Source organism: Euprymna scolopes, chromosome 22 (assembly GCF_053919585.1).
Source record: "Euprymna scolopes isolate OS-2025 chromosome 22, ASM5391958v1, whole genome shotgun sequence".
Taxonomy (NCBI): Eukaryota; Metazoa; Mollusca; class Cephalopoda; order Sepiida; family Sepiolidae; genus Euprymna; species Euprymna scolopes.
Window position 1 is genome coordinate 20,048,671 of NC_136503.1, and position 20,017 is coordinate 20,068,687.

The 20,017-nt window shown below is 31.4% G+C and overlaps 1 protein-coding gene across 1 annotated transcript in view; it reads right to left on the reverse strand.

Annotated features, from left to right (window-relative positions):
* Positions 1–20,017, reverse strand: part of LOC145243910 (intraflagellar transport protein 122 homolog) — a 166,372-nt gene that overhangs the window by 19,693 nt on the left and 126,662 nt on the right. The window contains exons 23-24 of the mRNA XM_080107019.1: positions 6,925–7,090; positions 4,174–4,285 (exon numbers count right to left, since the gene is read on the reverse strand). Coding sequence (XP_079963145.1) covers positions 4,174–4,285; positions 6,925–7,090 — 278 coding nt within the window. The remainder of the gene's footprint in view (positions 1–4,173; positions 4,286–6,924; positions 7,091–20,017) is intronic.

Sequence of the window (20,017 nt, forward strand, 5' to 3'; positions counted from 1 at the left end):
TTTCATATATATATACGAGTACAGCACACTGATTGAGTTGCCTAACAGTTCAGGCAGTTCATCTAATAGATCAAACTCATGTGTGTAGCTGATATTTCACCTTTATTTAGCAAAAGAATTCTTAGAAGTAATATCTGGTTTTAATTATTAATTACAAAAATAGATAAATATGAGAAGGTCAAGCAGATGGAGTAATGACAAATAGAAAGAAACAATTGATACCAAAAGCATATGAATTGATATAGAAACGAATTGGTGGAAAATATTCAGCATGTGACATGATGGAAAAGTGTTCTTCCTAGTCTACATGTATCAATGGCAGAGAGGGGAGATGTAAGTCAACATATATATATATATATATATATATATATAATATAATATAAAGCTGAATGTCTGTGTGTGTGTGTGTGTCTGGTCAAGAATAGGCTCCTATATGATCGACTATTTTAAAAAACTGATTACATATAATGATAGATGTATCGAAACACAGGAATGGGTATGTTTGATCTGGCAGAACGGTGGTTCATTAAAATTGTGGGGTCTGCGTTCGCGCCTGGTCCACAAAGTATGGAAATAAAAAATTTAAAAATTAAAAAAAAAACATTTACAAGTGTTTTTGATATAGATGTACATAAGAATACTTTGATAAGTATGTTTTAACTTAAATAGGAATGATATAATAAAATTGTGGGGTCTGTGTTCGCGCCTGGCCTCTATAGAATGGAAATAGACACAAACTTTAATAAAGACTTTTCATATCTATCTGCATAAGTATACTTTGATAATCATGTTTCAGTTTGAAGAAATATGGTATAATAAAATTATGGGGTGTTCGTTTGCGCCTGACTTCCATAGAATGGAAATATGTCACAAAGTTTAACAAGGTTTTTTAATATAGATCCAAAGAATATTGTGATAAGTGTTTCAGTGTGAACAGGTATGGTATAATAAATTACAGGGTTTATCTATTTTATTTTTACTTTCATCATATTTTGCTTTGGTTTTGATACCCCTAAATTCGAAGCTATCTCTTTACAACCCTTCCTTTTCATAACGTATCATACTTTCATAAATCAGAGTCCATTTTCTGTAGGCTGTTTTTGAACCCAATCAACGGCGGGTACTTTTGCTAGTATATATATATATATATATATATATATATATATATATATATTTGTAATGACAAGAATGGAGTCGTTTGTTTTTCCTATAACAAGAATCAGAACTAATAAAATATGATAATACCTGCCAGCTCAATTTCACAATTACAGAATTGTTCATATATTTTTTGTTTAATAAATCTTTTTAATACTTGTTGGAATATTTTTTATTTTCTTATGTGTCTCACATAAAGGATATATTTGTTTGAAGTAGCTGAGTAATTTTGGCTACAGTATTTGAGTTTATCCTCGAGTAATAATCTTGTAATTTGCCTTACTAAATGGGTATTTGTGGTCAGAGCTGATATATCCTTAGCATGAGGCTTTCGGCATACCTTGCAACATCTCTTCCAGGCAGTTCTACCAGTAAGTATTGACAGATTAACCAGACAATCATATTCTTGTAAGAAGGAACCCGGATGAACTCATAATCATTATATCACACTCCCCAACCCCAAGCTAAATTTTTTCTGTAAAATTTAGTATTAATAATTTCTTTATTATAGGGTCTGGACATAATCGATCAACTTTTTTCTAAGTTTATTTTTTTCTTAATCCTCTTTGCAGTAGTGACATGAAAGATACTGGTACTTATGTCCTTTGAGTTTGAGGATACTTCTATTTTCTTGAAAAAGGATTTCGGCCTCAACAGAAAGATGTTCAACAAAATGTTTAACCATAACATTTACCAAAAACTATTAATATTAAACTATAAAAAGAAAGATACTAGAATTTAAGCAAATATATTTTATTTCAACTCAATCAGATGTGCCTTATGCACTAATAAAAATGCAATTGGCATTTTGTTGAACTTTTGAAGATTTTAAATATTTATAAATTTTCTCATTATAAAAAACGATTATTATATTGATTATAATTTTTGGACAGAAGAAATAAAATTAATATAAAACATTAGAAGAACAATGCAAAATTATCCAATTATATCAATAAATATTAGTAAATTTTGTAAAAAATGATTATTTAGTAAATTGATTTTAATTTATTGTTCATTTAAAAAAAACTATTCAAATATTTAAAATCACTTAATTGTCAGCACATTTTTTCATTATCAAAAAAGATTATAGGATTCTTTTTAATTTGCAAAATAAAAACCGGCAATGAAAAAATCGTAAATCAGCAAATAATTAATAAATTGTTTCACTATAAAAAAAATATTTATATACTACAGACATAATCTATGTATAATTAATTTTAATCAAGTAAAACAAATGTTTTCTTATCAATAGCATTGAAATAAAACAATCGTTTTTGTTATGACAAAATTTAATAAATTCGCTGATTCTGGATGTTTTAACTGTACTTCTATCTTTTGCAAATTAATACCTAACTGTTTAAAATTCTATTTATCAACAACATAAGCAACAACAAAAATAATAGAATTATATTTATTAATTAATAGAACATGCTAATGATCACATGAAAAGTATTACATAATGAAACATTTATAGAAAAATATTTTTTAAATTCTGAATTTAAGTAATTCATAAAAATGCTATCGTTCGCCTGCAGGGATGCAGTTATAGCCCCATACCGTGCTGATTGGGAGGTTAGCACTCATGTTTTTGCTATTTCGATTGGATATATGGTCTGATTTTTCTCAATTATTTGTTTCTTTTATATTTTTCAAAAGAAATGCCAATATTGATGGATGACATTTTGGAATGAAAATTAAAATTATATGAAATATTGGTGTCACTGATAATATTCCACTTGTTATTATTCTAAATAATGGAAGTAAAATGTCCAAATCGACTTTCATAAGAGTGAAGAATATCTGGTTTTACATTGAAATTTCTGCAAAAAAAATTTATTGAAATTAATAATTTTGGAATTAATTCATTGAGGATTGTAATTTTAAAATAAAAATCTATTTGAACACACACATATTTCATTGCAATAGAAAACATTCTAGTGGCTTTTTCCAAGTGCTCAGTATTTTGTTGACACTATTTGCGAATTGAAGAGTCAGTTTTGAGATAACTTTTGAATTTCTTGAGTGCAAATAAAATTGTTGTTTTTTTTTACTCTAGTATCTTCCTTTTTAGACTGTAATATTGATCAATAGTTTTCAGTAAAATAATTTTCCGGTTAAACATTTTATAGTACATTTATCTCTTGAAGCAGAAATCTTTTCTCCAGTTTAGTTATGATTCATAACAGTGCTATTGTTCGCCTGCAGAGTTACAGTTACAACCCCATGCCATGCCTAGGTGATGGTTGGATTTTAAAAGCGAAAACCACCACTATTTATTTCTTGTTTTTATCAAATGTTTGCTTCCTTTATATTTTTTCAAAAAAAAATGCCAACAATACCAGTTGGTATTTATGGCTTAACCATCCAATGATATTCTTGTAAGGAAGAAGTCAGATGTACTCGTATTCTTTACATTAATTTTATCTGCCCAGCACGTGTCAGCACATAAAATGAACGTTTAATCAAATATGATGCTGATTGCTCTGTTAACTTTGATGCTCGGCTTACAATACTTCTACATGATTTTTCACCTATTATCTAAGTCATCCGTGTGTTTGTGTGTGTGTTTGTATGTCTGCTAAAACCTTTTTCATCCATATTGTACAGGAACGAATGTGGCATCATTAGAAAGAGCAATCTCTCAAACACATAATATCGAGAAAAAAAATTTTTAAATTGATTATTTTGTGTAGAAATATTGTTTTGTTTAAAGAGGGGGTCAGATAAAAACCTTGCTTTCGACGTAGTTTGCAAACTGCATGCACGAACCGTTGTTACCTTCTTTGATTTTAAAAAGCTAAATTTGTATCACATCGATAACGTGTTCGCTTACTAACTTGTGAAAGTTTGCACCAAGCATATGTCATTTTTTTTTTCTTTTTTGCTTATAAAGTTTTGCTTTCGGTCTTGCTTCTGGCTAATAACACCCAAGTCTCACTTTTTTTTCTTTTTTTTTTAACAGTCGGACAATGCCACTGCCCCCTGTGCTAGTTCACAATAAAGGAGAAAATGACTTACCAAAATTGACAAATGAATGAACAAATGGCTGCTGACAGTTGACACAATGATTTCCTTTGTTATTCAGCAAAGGGTTCGTGGTTGAACAACGATAACACAGGGGTAACAAATCCTACAACACAAACAAATTTAGTTTAATTCTTTTTGAAAAATGCAGATGTATATTTTCGTTCATCCATTCAACATTTCATTATTTTTCTTTTTTTTATTCACAACAAACAAGGCTATTGTAAATTTTGAGCTATAGGAGCATCCTAAATGGCATCTTAAGTGGAGAGTTGTGCAACAAGATGTTTGTTCATATTACATTTAAATTTCTGCATATCGACACAGTCAGGTAGACAGGAAGCAAGGAGGAAATTCCAACAGCTAGCAGTTTGAAGAAAGATAGAATAGAAAGCCCTATGGCATCTGAGAACCTAAAAAATGAAGGAGTTGGTCGGAGGTATTTACATTGAGAGGGAACCAGAGTAGCAAGCTCATCGAAACACATTCCATAGAAGTACTTGTTAAACAAGCATAGGAATGCAACATTGTAGCGATGGGACAGAGATTGGACTTTGCTAGACTGTGTGGGGGCTATTAGATTATTTTTCTTGAACCCTATCTAAGAGGGAGACACTAGTGGTTGGTGCACCAGCCCAGATTTGACAATAATCCATGCATAAGCGAATGGTGGTTTTGTAAATTTGTAGGCTAGATTTGAGAAGTTTGGCAACATGGTAAAAGAAACCAAATCTTTTTTGCAGCAATCATAGCAGCATATTCTATGTATTTATTCCAATTTATGTTACTTGTGACTGTTAGGCTGAGGAATTTAATTTATTGAATGTTGGATTCTCAGCTATTTAGCCATGGTGTTTAGGGACTTGAAAGGTTTCTCATATTTTTTAAAGAAAAGAAGCTTTACTTAGCAGCATTAAATGTTGCCATCCATTTATATCTCCAGTCAAATAAATTTGAAGGAATAAGCCATTTCCTTAGATAACTTCCTCAACAAAAATTCATGAAATTTGCTGTAGATATTTCTTTGATCACCAAGAGTGTTGTAGGTATATTAGTTTTGGAAAATTGCACACACACCCCAACCTAAATAGGCTTTTAGAGGTAAAATACACTCAATGGGCTGACTTTAATTAACACTTGAAAAAAGAAATCAAACGTTTTTTGTGAGTGTATTTTTTTTCACCAGGTAAATTTGAAGCATATAAGTACTTGAAAATATGTTCATCAAGCTGATGGTTAATATCAACCAATTAAAAGTCAGTGATTCAGGTTTATATCAACTGAAAATTTGTTGACAAACTTTCTGAAAACTGACCTTCTAAATATGTTGGATTTTTTTTTTTTTTGCAGAGGGGTATAAACGTAAAAACATAAAGCAGATAATCTTATATGTTTAGGAAATAACATCTTCAATCATTACGATGTGTTTTAAGCAAAAGTTTAGTAAAAAAATAAAAATTCCTGTAGATATTCATATATTGAAACTCAACCCCAATACTTACTTATAACGTGTAACAGGGGACAGGATTTTTTTTTCTAATCAAAAATGGTTATGCACATTAAAAAGATATTTTCCTTTCTAGTAAAATAGTTTTGTTCTTATATTGCTATGATAAACTCCTATTATTATATCCCTTTAACAGAACTAGTAACTCTACAAACTTAAAGATGGCTGCCTTGCATGTTGCAGTAGTGATAAAAATACTAGCATTGTAATGCCTAATATAGCCGTTATTCAGTGATAATTCTTATTATTAATTCATTCAAATTTTTTTAAAAACTGTTTGAATATGTTGACAGTTCAAAGTTTATCAAACTTTAATAGATCATCCAATTAATAAGAAAAAAAAGAAAAACAAATTACATAATATTATTTCGAAGTTTAATGCTTTTCATCAAATGCAAAGAGAAGAGCCAGATTGTATATATATATATATACAAACATGAAAAAGAACATTAGCTCAGAATAAAAAATAAAAATACACTATGTAGAGGCTAAATAGAAAGTAAAAAAGATAAGTTAAAAGAAATACAGAAAAGATATATAGGGAGAAATATCAAAAAGATAGTGATATATATATATATATATATATATATATATATATATATATATAAAAGAATAAGAAACGGTATATAAAGGAGAAATATAAATAACACACATAAAATACAATAAAAAATATAAATAAAAAATTAAAACAGTATAGAAAAATGATAAATTTATAATAATATAAGAATAATAAAGATACAATAAAAATAAATATAAAATAAAAATGTAGAATAAAATAAAAATTTATAATTAAATTTCAAAAATTAAAAAAGATTTAGTCCAAATTTTAGAAAACAAAAAAAACAGTATAACATATGCTCCACCCATATGTGTAGAGCCTTCTGTATCTTGATAGGTTACTGAATAAGGATTTTCTTTTTTTTTTTTTTTATCTTTATCACTGTATTACTTATGTTACTGATATATAACATTTTAATACAGTAATTATTGGCACCTAAATATAAATCCATTTTCTATCAAAACAGATTAACAAATCGTGTTCTCATAATATTTTATTGAATTACAGTTTTAAAAAGTTTCATTTAAAGGTAAAATGCTTAAAAAAAAAGAGAAAAAAGAAAAAAGAGAGAAAAAAAGAAAAAAAAGAAAAAAGGAAAGAAAAAAAGAAAAGAAAAAAAAGAAAAAAATGAAAAAAAAAAATGAAAAAAAAAAAAGATGAAGTTTTGAAAAATCTTTACCTCAACATCCTGGAATGGTTTTGATCGCACCATCAAACTGCCCAGATTGGCTGCTTCTTGTAAATGAGCTGGGATCCTCAACTCTTGCAGTTTGTCATATGCATAACGGGCAAGTTTATACGCCTGCAGTTGACGGCTCAGTTTAGCGAGCGTATAAAGTGTATAACTGGACAGAATTTGTTAAGAAAATGAAAGTTTAAATAAAAATCTTTAAATAAAAATCAGGAGGCCTCAAGTTTTGACAAGCTTCTGGGCTTGACCATTACTCCTGATCTTAAATGGAACACGTATATCAAATCTGTTGCCAAGGCCGCTGGAAAAATGGTGGGATCTTTCTATCGATCCAGTAGATATCTCACTGCTGATGCTATTCTCTATCTATATAAGAGCCAGGTACGTCCAAGGATGGAATACTGTTGCCACATCTGGGCAGGAGCTGCTAGAAAGGACTTGTCCTGCCTTGATAGAGTTCAAAATAGACTTCGTAGCCTCGTAGGAGATGTCCTTTTCTCCTCCTTGCAACCTCTATCTCACAGAAGAGATGTTGCGAGTTTGTCTCTGATGTATCGTTATTTTCATGGAAAGCGTTCAACTGAGCTTCAATCTATGGTCCCCCCTCGTCAAACTTTCACAAGAAACACTCGTCTAGCTGTAAACACTATCAATAATTTCCCCCACTCTTTATCTGTGCCTAAACCTAAACGTAGATTCCATGAACAAAGCTTCTTTCTTAGAACTGCACGCCTGTGGAATTGTCTTCCGTTTTCCTGCTTTCCGGCTGACTACAATATGGTTGTGTTCAAGTCTAAGGTAAATAAGTTCTTGATGAGCCGTTCCATATAAGTTATTAAATTTACCAAATTTTCATTACTAATGATTACTATATTGACCAACTTCTACTGTACACTCTTTAACCCTTATCCTTGAGTGGCCTCTGGGCCTTGATAATGTGGTGATGCCTTTGTAAAAAAAAAAAAAAAAAAAAAAAAAAGCATTGAAAAAACATTGAAAAGTGACGTTGAGCCTGGCCAATACTAAAATGGATGACCATTTGGTAATACTAAGTTCTGTATGTGCTCGGAGCCGGGAGAGGGATTGACGCTGCCAGGCTATTCTTGCCCAAGACATACTGCATGAAAATGCAGTGCCTTCACGACCCTGAAGGGTTAAGGGACATATCCCCATTGAAAAAAAAAAAAAAGAAAAGAAACACTAATTATCTAAGAAACAATTATTTTGGTTTGATAGTTTATGAGGGCATCACATACGATCACATGTATGTCAAAAATTAAATACTAAGACTCTGGATAGTAAGCTCACTCTTCAGAAAAATAAAGCGAGTGTGTGATATGTAGCCGCACCAATACCTTGCTTACTAACCCAAAGTTGCTGTCTCGTCTACATTGGAGTAAACACGTTCCTGGAAATTCTTTTTTAAAACTACCAATCTGTACAACACAATACCATGGGACTGCTTCCCAGCTGATTGTAACATGGCCGTTTTCAATCTAATGTAAACAAAATATTGTTGAGTTGTCCTCTTAAATAATCAAACACTACCCAAGTTCCACCATTAACGATCATCACGGTGTTGTCTCACCAGCTATTTGACACTAATTAACCTTTATCCTCAAGTGGCCTTTGGAACTTGATAAGCAGTGACTTCCTTCCCCTCTAGTAAAATAAAAATGTATTTATGGATCTACTTGCTCGACAGTATCATCTTTCGATAACAGCAGTCACGATAGTTCACATGATGCATGGTGCCTTGTTAAGTCTAACGGCCATAAGCAGTACCTTTTTCCCCCCTTGCTTTCATATGCACCACAAAGATTGGTGCACATGCATCTGCAAGTAGACCTTACGGTAATCAAGTGATGAAACATTGGAGTCCTTTTTCCAATACTTTGTTCAAACTCCTAGGCTTAACATTCACAGGCAACATGAATTGGAACAAATACATTGAAGTAAATGCCAAAGCTGCTGCAAAGATGGTGGGTTCTCTCTACCATGCTAGAAAGTTACTCACACCTGAGAGTATCTTATACCTCTACAAAACCAATATTTGCCCATGCATGTAGTATTGTTGCCACTATTCGCTCCTATTTCTTCTCCTCCGTCGTCTTTCAAAACACTTCACCACCGAATCTACATGACTTCTCCAGTTCTCTCGATCTCACATGAAAATTTTCAGGTCCCGAACACTTTCCAATCCTGTGTCCTGTAGCAGGTTGTCAATGTAGGTCATTCTTCTTCTACCACTGTTTGGGTGTCCATCTGTTGGTATCCAGAGAACTAGCAGCTGCGTTCCAAAATTCACAATGATGAGTTGCTGGCTTCCTCTTTGATGTGTCTCATCCAGTGACCGGTTACTCTCATCCTTTTCTGCTGTACTTTCAATGATACTGTTGGTTTGCTGCGTGGCTCCTCCATGATGAACTGAGGGCCATTCTGAGCATCCGTGTGTAACAGTCTCTTCTTCAACACATTTGTAAGAGTCCATGCCTCAGCACCATAGAGAAGGATTGTTTCTACTGTGGCAACAAAGAGTCTTACTTTCAACTTTTCTGAGAGAGTGAATGACCATATCTTCCTCAGCTTGTGACATGCACTCCATGCCAATGCTTTTCTCACTTCCGAATTTTTTTTTTTAGCACTCCGAGATAGGGTTAAAAAAAAAGAGAGTCACCAACCTAATAGATTCTGTACTCCAACCTCTGTTCTATCACTGAAATGTGGCACCTCTGTGCCTGTTTTACAAGTACTTTAATGGAATGTACTCTGATGATTTGAACTCAAAGCACATGTACCTTCTCAACATAGATACTCCTGACAAACCCATCAAGCAGTAAAATCCCACTGCTACACTGTAGAGATCCCTAAATCTGTAAAGCCTTCTACTCAAATAACTTCTTCCCTTAAATGGCTAGACTTTGGAATTCCCTCCTGGTTTCTTGCTTCTCTGACACTGCTGACACACAGATGTTCAAATATGTGAACAGATATCTTGCTGCCCAACTCCCTATATAACATCCCTATAAATTGGTAAAGTGGTACTGTACCTTGTTTGGCATGAAATAACAGTAAACAAAAAAAAAGACTCTCCATTAACTTTTATGCACAGGCATTTACATGGATGTACCAGCATATCCATTCAGTTCACAAAAGTCTAATACCAAGTATACATTAGGCTTATTCTACTGAAAGACTGCCATCAATGGTATCAAACCATTTGGGAGTCCAAATAGATGTGTAGTTATCTAATATTCATGTCTACAACTAATGCAGGTATTCTGACTAGATACAAAAAACACTCGACCAGCTGCAACTACTGTATATAATTTTCCCCAGTCTCTATCTGTGCCTAAATGTAAACGCAAATTCCATAAACAAAGTTTCTTTGCCAGAACTACTCACCTTTGGAACATTGTTCCACTGGCATGCTTCCTTGTTGAATACAACATGGTAGCCTTCAAATCTAAGTTCCTGTTAAGCAGTCTTCATAAATAATTAAATTTTACCCAATTTACACCATAAGTGATTACTACACCACCACCTTACATTCATTAACCCTTATCCATGAGTGGCCTTCGGGCCTTGATAAGTGGTGACTCCAAAGTGAAAAAAAAATATATATATATAGTGCAGTGTATCTATTTAAAATATATATATATATATATAAGTAGAAACTTGATGTAGGTCTCCCTATTTGTCAACTTACTAGATTGTTGATCACTTGATCACATCCATGAGGTCATCCACACCCTGCTCCTGTCACTAAATTTTGGGCTAAAATCTGTTTTGTTTTTCCATTTTGTAATTGCAAATACAATAGTTCATCGTTGAGACTGTCATTTCACAAAACGCGTTGATATTACTTCTTTGCATTTCTTTTTATTATGTTCAAACTAATTAGGTTGAACCAATAACAGCAAACTGTTCATGACGAGGAGATCAGTTTCCATAGAATTCACATTACACATTGTCAGTGTGATGGTTCTGAGGCCATGACAACAGAGGATTTTGCTGTCAACTGTCATTATTTCCATCTTCTATCAACTCACCAACTACACAGTCCAAAGTAACTGTAAGTGTCACAAATCTACCATACCTTTGTGTATTTCAATTATAAAACATTGTCTACATTTCAGTACCTAAAGTATCTTTCATTGTGCTTTTTGCACGACCCAATTGCACTCGTTGCTACACTGATACTGGCAATCTTTTACTAAATGATTCATTGCAGAGTATGTGTATGCAATAAACACGCATGGTTGGCATGTGCTTAGCTAAAAAAGTGAACGGCTTCTGTGAACAAAAAAAAAAGAAAGCACAATATAATCTGGCTTCAGTGTTTGTTTTGTTCTCAACTTAAAAGAATTTATATGGCTGAATCATCATGAGTCGCATCTTCCGTTTGATGGCGATTGTGACTTATTGTTTGCCATTCCTTCCGATCCAGGGCGAGTTGGTTGATGGACACCGAACTGTTAAGAGATGTCTAATCAAAAACATTTTCTCTACACTTTCTCCTTGGCTTTCCTCTGACTCTTTAGCCTTCTAGAAATATAACTTTGCCAGGCCAGTGGTTAATCGTTTGACATGGCCAAAATGTTTAAGGGTTTTACTTTTGACTTTATCAAATAGAAGAGGTAGAGAAGTAGTTTGACAGAGGGTGGACATCCCCCCCCCCGATCAGGCAATGTCCCATGATGAAACGCATGTGGCTGAAATAGGAATTAATTTCTAAAAATTATCAATAATCTTTCAGTGCAATACTTAACATTTTGATTAGCTGATTCACCAGTTGAAACAGGATTAGTCTGCGCAATTGCTGCAATATTTCCTCTCTTATTTGACATAATCTTATTTGACATAATCTTATTTAGCATAATCTTATTTGGCATAATCTTATTTGACATAATCTTATTTGACAATTTTATTTAGTATAATCTTATTTGACATAATCTTATTTGACAATCTTATTTAGCATAATCTTATTTGATATAATCTTATTTGGCATAATCTTATTTGACATAATCTTATTTAGCATAATCTTATTTGACATAATCTTATTTGACATAATCTTAATTGACATAATCTTATTTAGCATAATCTTATTTGGCATAATCTTATTTGACATAATCTTATTTGACAATTTTATTTAGTATAATCTTATTTGACATAATCTTATTTAGCATAATCTTATTTGGCATAATCTTATTTGACATAATCTTATTTGACATAATCTTATTTGACAATTTTATTTAGTATAATCTTATTTGACATAATCTTATTTAGCATAATCTTATTTGACATAATCTTATTTAGCATAATCTTATTTGACATAATCTTATTTGACATAATCTTATTTAGCATAATCTTATTTGACATAATCTTATTTGACATAATCTTATTTAGCATAATCTTATTTAGCATAATCTTATTTGACATAATCTTATTTGACATAATCTTATTTGACATAATCTTATTTAGCATAATCTTATTTGACATAATCTTATTTAGCATAATCTTATTTGGCATAATCTTATTTGACATAATCTTATTTGACATAATCTTATTTAGCATAATCTTATTTGATATAATCTTATTTGACATAATCTTATTTGACATAATCTTATTTAGCATAATCTTATTTGGCATAATCTTATTTGACATAATCTTATTTGACATAATCTTATTTGACATAATCTTATTTGACATAATCTTATTTGGCATAATCTTATTTGGCATAATCTTATTTAGCATAATCTTATTTGATATAATCTTATTTGGCATAATCTTATTTGACATAATCTTATTTGACATAATCTTATTTGACATAATCTTATTTAGCATAATCTTATTTGACATAATCTTATTTAGCATAATCTTATTTGACATAATCTTATTTGACATAATCTTATTTGACATAATCTTATTTGACATAATCTTATTTGACATAATCTTATTTGGCATAATCTTATTTAGCATAATCTTATTTGATATAATCTTATTTGGCATAATCTTATTTGACATAATCTTATTTGACATAATCTTATTTGGCATAATCTTATTTAGCATAATCTTATTTGACATAATCTTATTTGGCATAATCTTATTTTACATAATCTTATTTGACATAATCTTATTTGACATAATCTTATTTGACATAATCTTATTTGACATAATCTTATTTGACATAATCTTATTTGACATAATCTTATTTGACATAATCTTATTTGACATAATCTTATTTGACATAATCTTATTTGACATAATCTTATTTGACATAATCTTATTTGGCATAATCTTATTTAGCATAATCTTATTTGATATAATCTTATTTGGCATAATCTTATTTGACATAATCTTTTTTGACATAATCTTATTTGACAATCTTATTTGACATAATCTTATTTGACATAATCTTATTTAGCATAATCTTATTTGACATAATCTTATTTAGCATAATCTTATTTGGCATAATCTTATTTGACATAATCTTATTTGACATAATCTTATTTAGCATAATCTTATTTGACATAATCTTATTTGACATAATCTTATTTGACATAATCTTATTTAGCATAATCTTATTTGACATAATCTTATTTGACATAATCTTATTTGACATAATCTTATTTAGCATAATCTTATTTGACATAATCTTATTTAGCATAATCTTATTTGGCATAATCTTATTTGACATAATCTTATTTGACATAATCTTATTTAGCATAATCTTATTTGATATAATCTTATTTGACATAATCTTATTTGACATAATCTTATTTAGCATAATCTTATTTGGCATAATCTTATTTGACATAATCTTATTTGACATAATCTTATTTGACATAATCTTATTTGACATAATCTTATTTGGCATAATCTTATTTAGCATAATCTTATTTGATATAATCTTATTTGGCATAATCTTATTTGACATAATCTTATTTGACATAATCTTATTTGACATAATCTTATTTGACATAATCTTATTTAGCATAATCTTATTTGACATAATCTTATTTAGCATAATCTTATTTGGCATAATCTTATTTGACATAATCTTATTTGACATAATCTTATTTGACATAATCTTATTTGACATAATCTTATTTGGCATAATCTTATTTAGCATAATCTTATTTGATATAATCTTATTTGGCATAATCTTATTTGACATAATCTTATTTGACATAATCTTATTTGGCATAATCTTATTTAGCATAATCTTATTTGACATAATCTTATTTGACATAATCTTCTTTTACATAATCTTATTTGGCATAATCTTATTTGATATAATCTTATTTGATATAATCATCTTATTTGACAATCATATTTGACAATCATATTTGACATAATCTTATTTGACATAATCTTATTTGACAATCATATTTGACAATCATATTTGACATAATCTATATGTGACATCTTATTTGACATAATCTTATTTGGCATAATCTTATTTGGCATAATCTTATTTGACATAATCTTATTTGACATAATCTTATTTGACATAATCTTATTTGGCATAATCTTATTTGGCATAATCTTATTTGACATAATCTTATTTGGCATAATCTTATTTGGCATAATCTTATTTGACATAATCTTATTTGACATAATCTTATTTGGCATAATCTTATTTGGCATAATCTTATTTGACATAATCTTATTTGACATAATCTTATTTGGCATAATCTTATTTGACATAATCTTATTTGACATAATCTTATTTGGCATAATCTTATTTGGCATAATCTTATTTGGCATAATCTTATTTGACATAATCTTATTTGGCATAATCTTATTTGGCATAATCTTATTTGACATAATCTTATTTGACATAATCTTATTTGGCATAATCTTATTTGGCATAATCTTATTTGACATAATCTTATTTGACATAATCTTATTTGGCATAATCTTATTTGACATAATCTTATTTGGCATAATCTTATTTGACATAATCTTATTTGGCATAATCTTATTTGGCATAATCTTATTTGACAATCATATTTGACAATCATATTTGACATAATCTATATGTGACATCTTATTTGACATAATCTTATTTGGCATAATCTTATTTGGCATAATCTTATTTGACATAATCTTATTTGACATAATCTTATTTGACATAATCTTATTTGGCATAATCTTATTTGGCATAATCTTATTTGACATAATCTTATTTGACATAATCTTATTTGGCATAATCTTATTTGACATAATCTTATTTGGCATAATCTTATTTGGCATAATCGCTCAGGTTCATGTAATTAACTCTCGATGATGCTTGAAGGTGCTACTTTACGTGACCTAACAATCCAGCCACAAATGTGCATGCATACATTTTTCCAAGAATGATTCTCTCACAATCAAACCTCATCTCTAACGTTCAACCATGTTCTATGGTTTCACCAAATTTCAGTTATTTTTGGGGGGTTTTTTTTAATCAATTTTCACCTTAAACAAAGCATAGTGTCACTGTTAAGTAGGAGGCTACTATCGGGGACATAAGTTGCAGGGGCATTATGAAGGGAGATGAGTAGCAAGATACCTGTTCACATTACACTTGAACTTCTGCATATCAGTACAGTTGAGAAAGCAGAATCCCGGAAGGGAGTTTCAAAGTCTTGCAGTTCTGGGGAAGAAACTATTGGAGTAAAAGACTTTCTTACACCTAGGGATCTCTACTGTAAAGGGGTGGGACATAGTTGCTTGTCGGGTTTGTCAGGGTAGTCATGTCGAGGAGATACAAGTGCTTGCAGTTCGTCAGAACATTCACCATTAAAGTACTTGTAGAACAGGCAGAGGGATGCAACATTTCATCGATGGGACAGAGGCTGAAGCCTAAATGACAGTTCAGAACCTATCAGGTTGGCGAATCTCTTTTGAACCCTGTCAAAGAGTGAGAGACAAGCAGCAGATGCACCAGCCCAAATGTGACAACAGTACTCCATACATGGGTGAATGGTCGCCTTATAGACGTACAGGATACTTTCAGGTATAAGTAGTTTTCTAGCATGGTAGAGAGAGCCCACCTTCTTTGCAGCAGCCTTGGCAATGCTCTCAATGTATCTATTCCAGTTCATGTTCCCTGTAAACATTAGGTTGAGGAGTTTAAAGGAAGTACTTTCAGATAATGTGTTCTTGGCCATTGCTTTTGATGGTAGAGAAGGTTTCTTGTAATTATTGAATGAAACAAGCTTAGTCTTGGCAGCATTGAACGTGACCATCCATTTTTGTCCCCATTCCATTACAGATTGGAGGTCATCCTCTAGTGTTTCTGGCATTTCCTTAGATATGTGTTCATTTGTTTTCCCCTCATATCTGTTATAGAGAGTTGTGTCATCAGCAAATATACCCATCTCTGAAACAATTTTATTAGGGAGGTCATTTATGAATATCAGGAATGATAAAGGTCTAAGGATAGATCCCTGAGGTACTCCTAAGTATCAACTGTCAAAGCATCCATGCTCGCCTAACTTGAACAATGCTGCATATTTGTTCCTTGTTGTTACACACATATATATATAATTACAATAATAATTATTGTAAAATGCCTACAGACACTAGTGTTTCATCCTTTTGGGAATCATCAGTGCAGGGTGACACAATTACTACCGGTCAGGAGATTCAAACCCGGCCACGAAGCCATTTCTGACTCCATTAGTAAGGAACAAACCCCACAGGCAATCTCAACTGCGAGAAATATCATTAAAATTTTAACATTTACTATTTAAACGTCATAACATCTGACCATAGTAATCTAATGATTATAACATCATGATCTGCGCTGCAAGCTTTTTTTTTTTTACATAGGCATCACCACTTATCATGGCTAAGAGGCCATTCGAGGATAAGGGTTAAAGAGTGTACAGTAGACAATTGGACAATATAGTAATCGTTAGTAATGGAAATTTGGTAAATTTGTTAACTTATATGGAACGACTCATCAAAAACTTGTTTACATTAGACTTGAAGACAACCATAGTGTAGTCAGATGGAAAGCAGATAAACGGAAAACAATTCTATAGGCGTGCAGTTCTAAGAAAGAAGCTTTGTTCATGGAATCTACATTTAGGTTTAGGCACAGATAAAGAGTGGCGAAAATTATTGATAGTGTTTTCTGCTAGATGGGTGTTTCTTGTGAAAGTTTGGTGAGCTTAATTTATATATACATATATATATTACTATATTACTATTGTTTCACCCTAAACAAGGCACAGTGCCACTTAGACATAAAAAGTTATTTTTTGGGATCAAATCTACTGGGACCCTATATAGAAGGGTTGAGCAGCAAAATGTTTTAAAGGGTATTTTTTTAAATGGTTTAAGTCTACTTGGTGACAGAATGATATTATATTCGATTATGGAACAATTAATTTTAAAATTGATAAAGTCTAAATTTTTTGCACAACAATATCAGAAAATAACCAACATGCTTTTTTGGCACGTCATTTTTGCTCCTTGTTCAACCGCTTATACATTGCTAGGACAGCACCTTTTACTTGTAATGGGATGACATGTCACACGTCCTATGGATTGCATAGATCACTGTTTTAACACTATGCACTTTTCTTCAAGCTAAGAGTAGGGTAGACTAGACTCTCAAGACAACTAAGCTCAAAGAAAAAACGAAATGATGTCTAGCCTGCAACATAATCACATTGGTACACCAGTTCTCGTTAGATCACTGAAGTTAAGCAACATTAAGCCTAATCAGTATCAGATGGGTGACCATTTGGGAATACCAGGCACTGTATGTGGGAAGATGTTGACACTTCTGGCAGTTCCTGCATCCAACCTGGCCTTCAGCTGTCTGGAGCCTATCCTGCTGCTGGATCAGGCTGGTCGGAACACAAGAGTGATGCTGGCTCTGTAAACCAGCTTCACTTTAAACAAACTCCCAGTGCAAGTCATCCATCATCTCTAGCATGATCAGATGATGTTCATCATTCCGATGGATAAACCACCAGCAGATAGAGGCCCTATTCTTTGCAATGCATGTTTCAATTGTATGGAAGTCGTCTGATTTTAGATTATTTATTGGTTTCTAAATAAACTTTGTCCAAACAATCTGTTCATTTTCACAAGTTTAACTTTGCGTTATTGGGTTTTAATATTGACAAGAGATAATAAACATCGTTTTCAATGGCAAAGTAGTCATTTCTTTTTATTAATAATATCCGTGGTGTTGCTTAATTAGTTTCTGTCAAATCATTGAACATAAATAATAACACATTGGAAACTGATTTTGCACTTGTGTCAATATAAAACATCTGTTGCAAAATATCACAACTATTTTTCTTTCACACTTTCAAAGTAACCTGGCACTGTCCACTTATTATGCAAAAATGCTAATAAAAAATGTGTCTAATTAAAAAGTTGAATGCAAAATTTGATTAAAAAATATATAATGAATATATATATATATATATAACAGGGAGACCAGATGTTGTCTGAGATTGTTTCATCCTCCTATACTTTTTTGTCATTTCAATCTGTGAAATTCCTCACTTTTTAATCAAGTTGATTGATTGCCTGCTCTAGTTTAGGACATCCTCTCCTCTGCAGTGTACTAGGAGGAAGCTTCACATGCCTCCTTGTAGCGACTTTTTCCACACTATATTGTAGTCTACATTGCACTGGAGAGAATCTACTGTTGATTTAAAAAAAAATCATCTGTAAATAATGCTTCACTAAAAGTTTAAAATTTAAAAGTCAAGTATCATCCTTCAATTATGCTCTAAAAAAAAAGAAACATTCACTTCAAATGCCCCGTTTCATAAAAGAATCTACAGTTGATTTTATAGGATGGGCATTTATTTCTGCTTGTCCGGTGATAAAGCTTCTCAAATGCACTTGTGATGTTAGGTTGTATAAGAGTGTTAAGTTTGGTCAAAAACAGACTTTCTTTCTTTAATCAGATTTTTTCAATTACCGATTTTCAATACTTATTCCAATACAAAACCTACCTAAAAACACTCCCAGAAACCTCAAGTACCTTCGTGTAAAATTAAAAAAAAAATTGGTCCAGCTGTTTTGGAGTCAATAAAGAACAAACTTGCGCGCACAAATACACAAAATTTCTTTTATATGGTAGATAGATAGATAGATAGATAGATAGATAGATATAAAAGATGTAGTCCTTGTCTTTTAAGTATACAAATTCCTCTTAGGGTTTTAGAGATAGACCTTCATAACCGTATATATATATATATATCTTCTACTTATATATAAAAGGCACTTTGCGTGTGTATGTTTGTTTTCCATAGACTCTGAAATGGCTGAATTGATATTTTTGAAATTTCATACAAATATACTTTATGTCTGTGTGTTCTTAGATAAGTTTTGTACATGAATGCATCTGATAAATATCAAAAATCGATAATCAAAAAAATCCAGTGAGTGAAGAAACAGTCTGATTTTAATTAAAGTTAACATCCTTATACAGCCTAACATCACAACTTTAACTTAAGCCATTATATAAAAATAATTTTATAAAATTAACAGTAGATTCTTTCCTGTGTCAATGTAGACAACAATATATTATGGACTGTCAGTGTGAGGAGGTATGTAAAGCTTCCCTCCAGTGCACTGTGGTCGGTCTCTGGCTAGAAACGCCAAGCAATCAATTTGATTGAAAAATGAGCAATTTCACCAATTTCAATGACAATAAAAGTTTTGGGAGTGTGAAACATTTGTTGATCCTCGTTCAATCCCAGGCAACATCACATCTCCCTGCTAGTATATACTAGCAGAGGGTGCAATGCATTGCCTGGTCGTAAAATATGCTTAAATATAATATTTTAATTCATCTAGATTTTGTATATATTTTAATAGAGTCAATTATCAATTATTTCATTGTATTTATTTATTGTACCCAATATGTAGTCGTGATTTAAAAAGTAAAAAAAAAAAATTGTAAGTTGGGTGCCATCAGCTAGAATCAAAACCAAAAGCAAAATTTCATAGCAAAAAATCGAAATAGATTAACAGACATAGTGAGTTTTATAAATGAACTAGCAAGGGGTACCTGGCGTTGCCCGGGTGTTTGGAGGTGTGTGTGGAA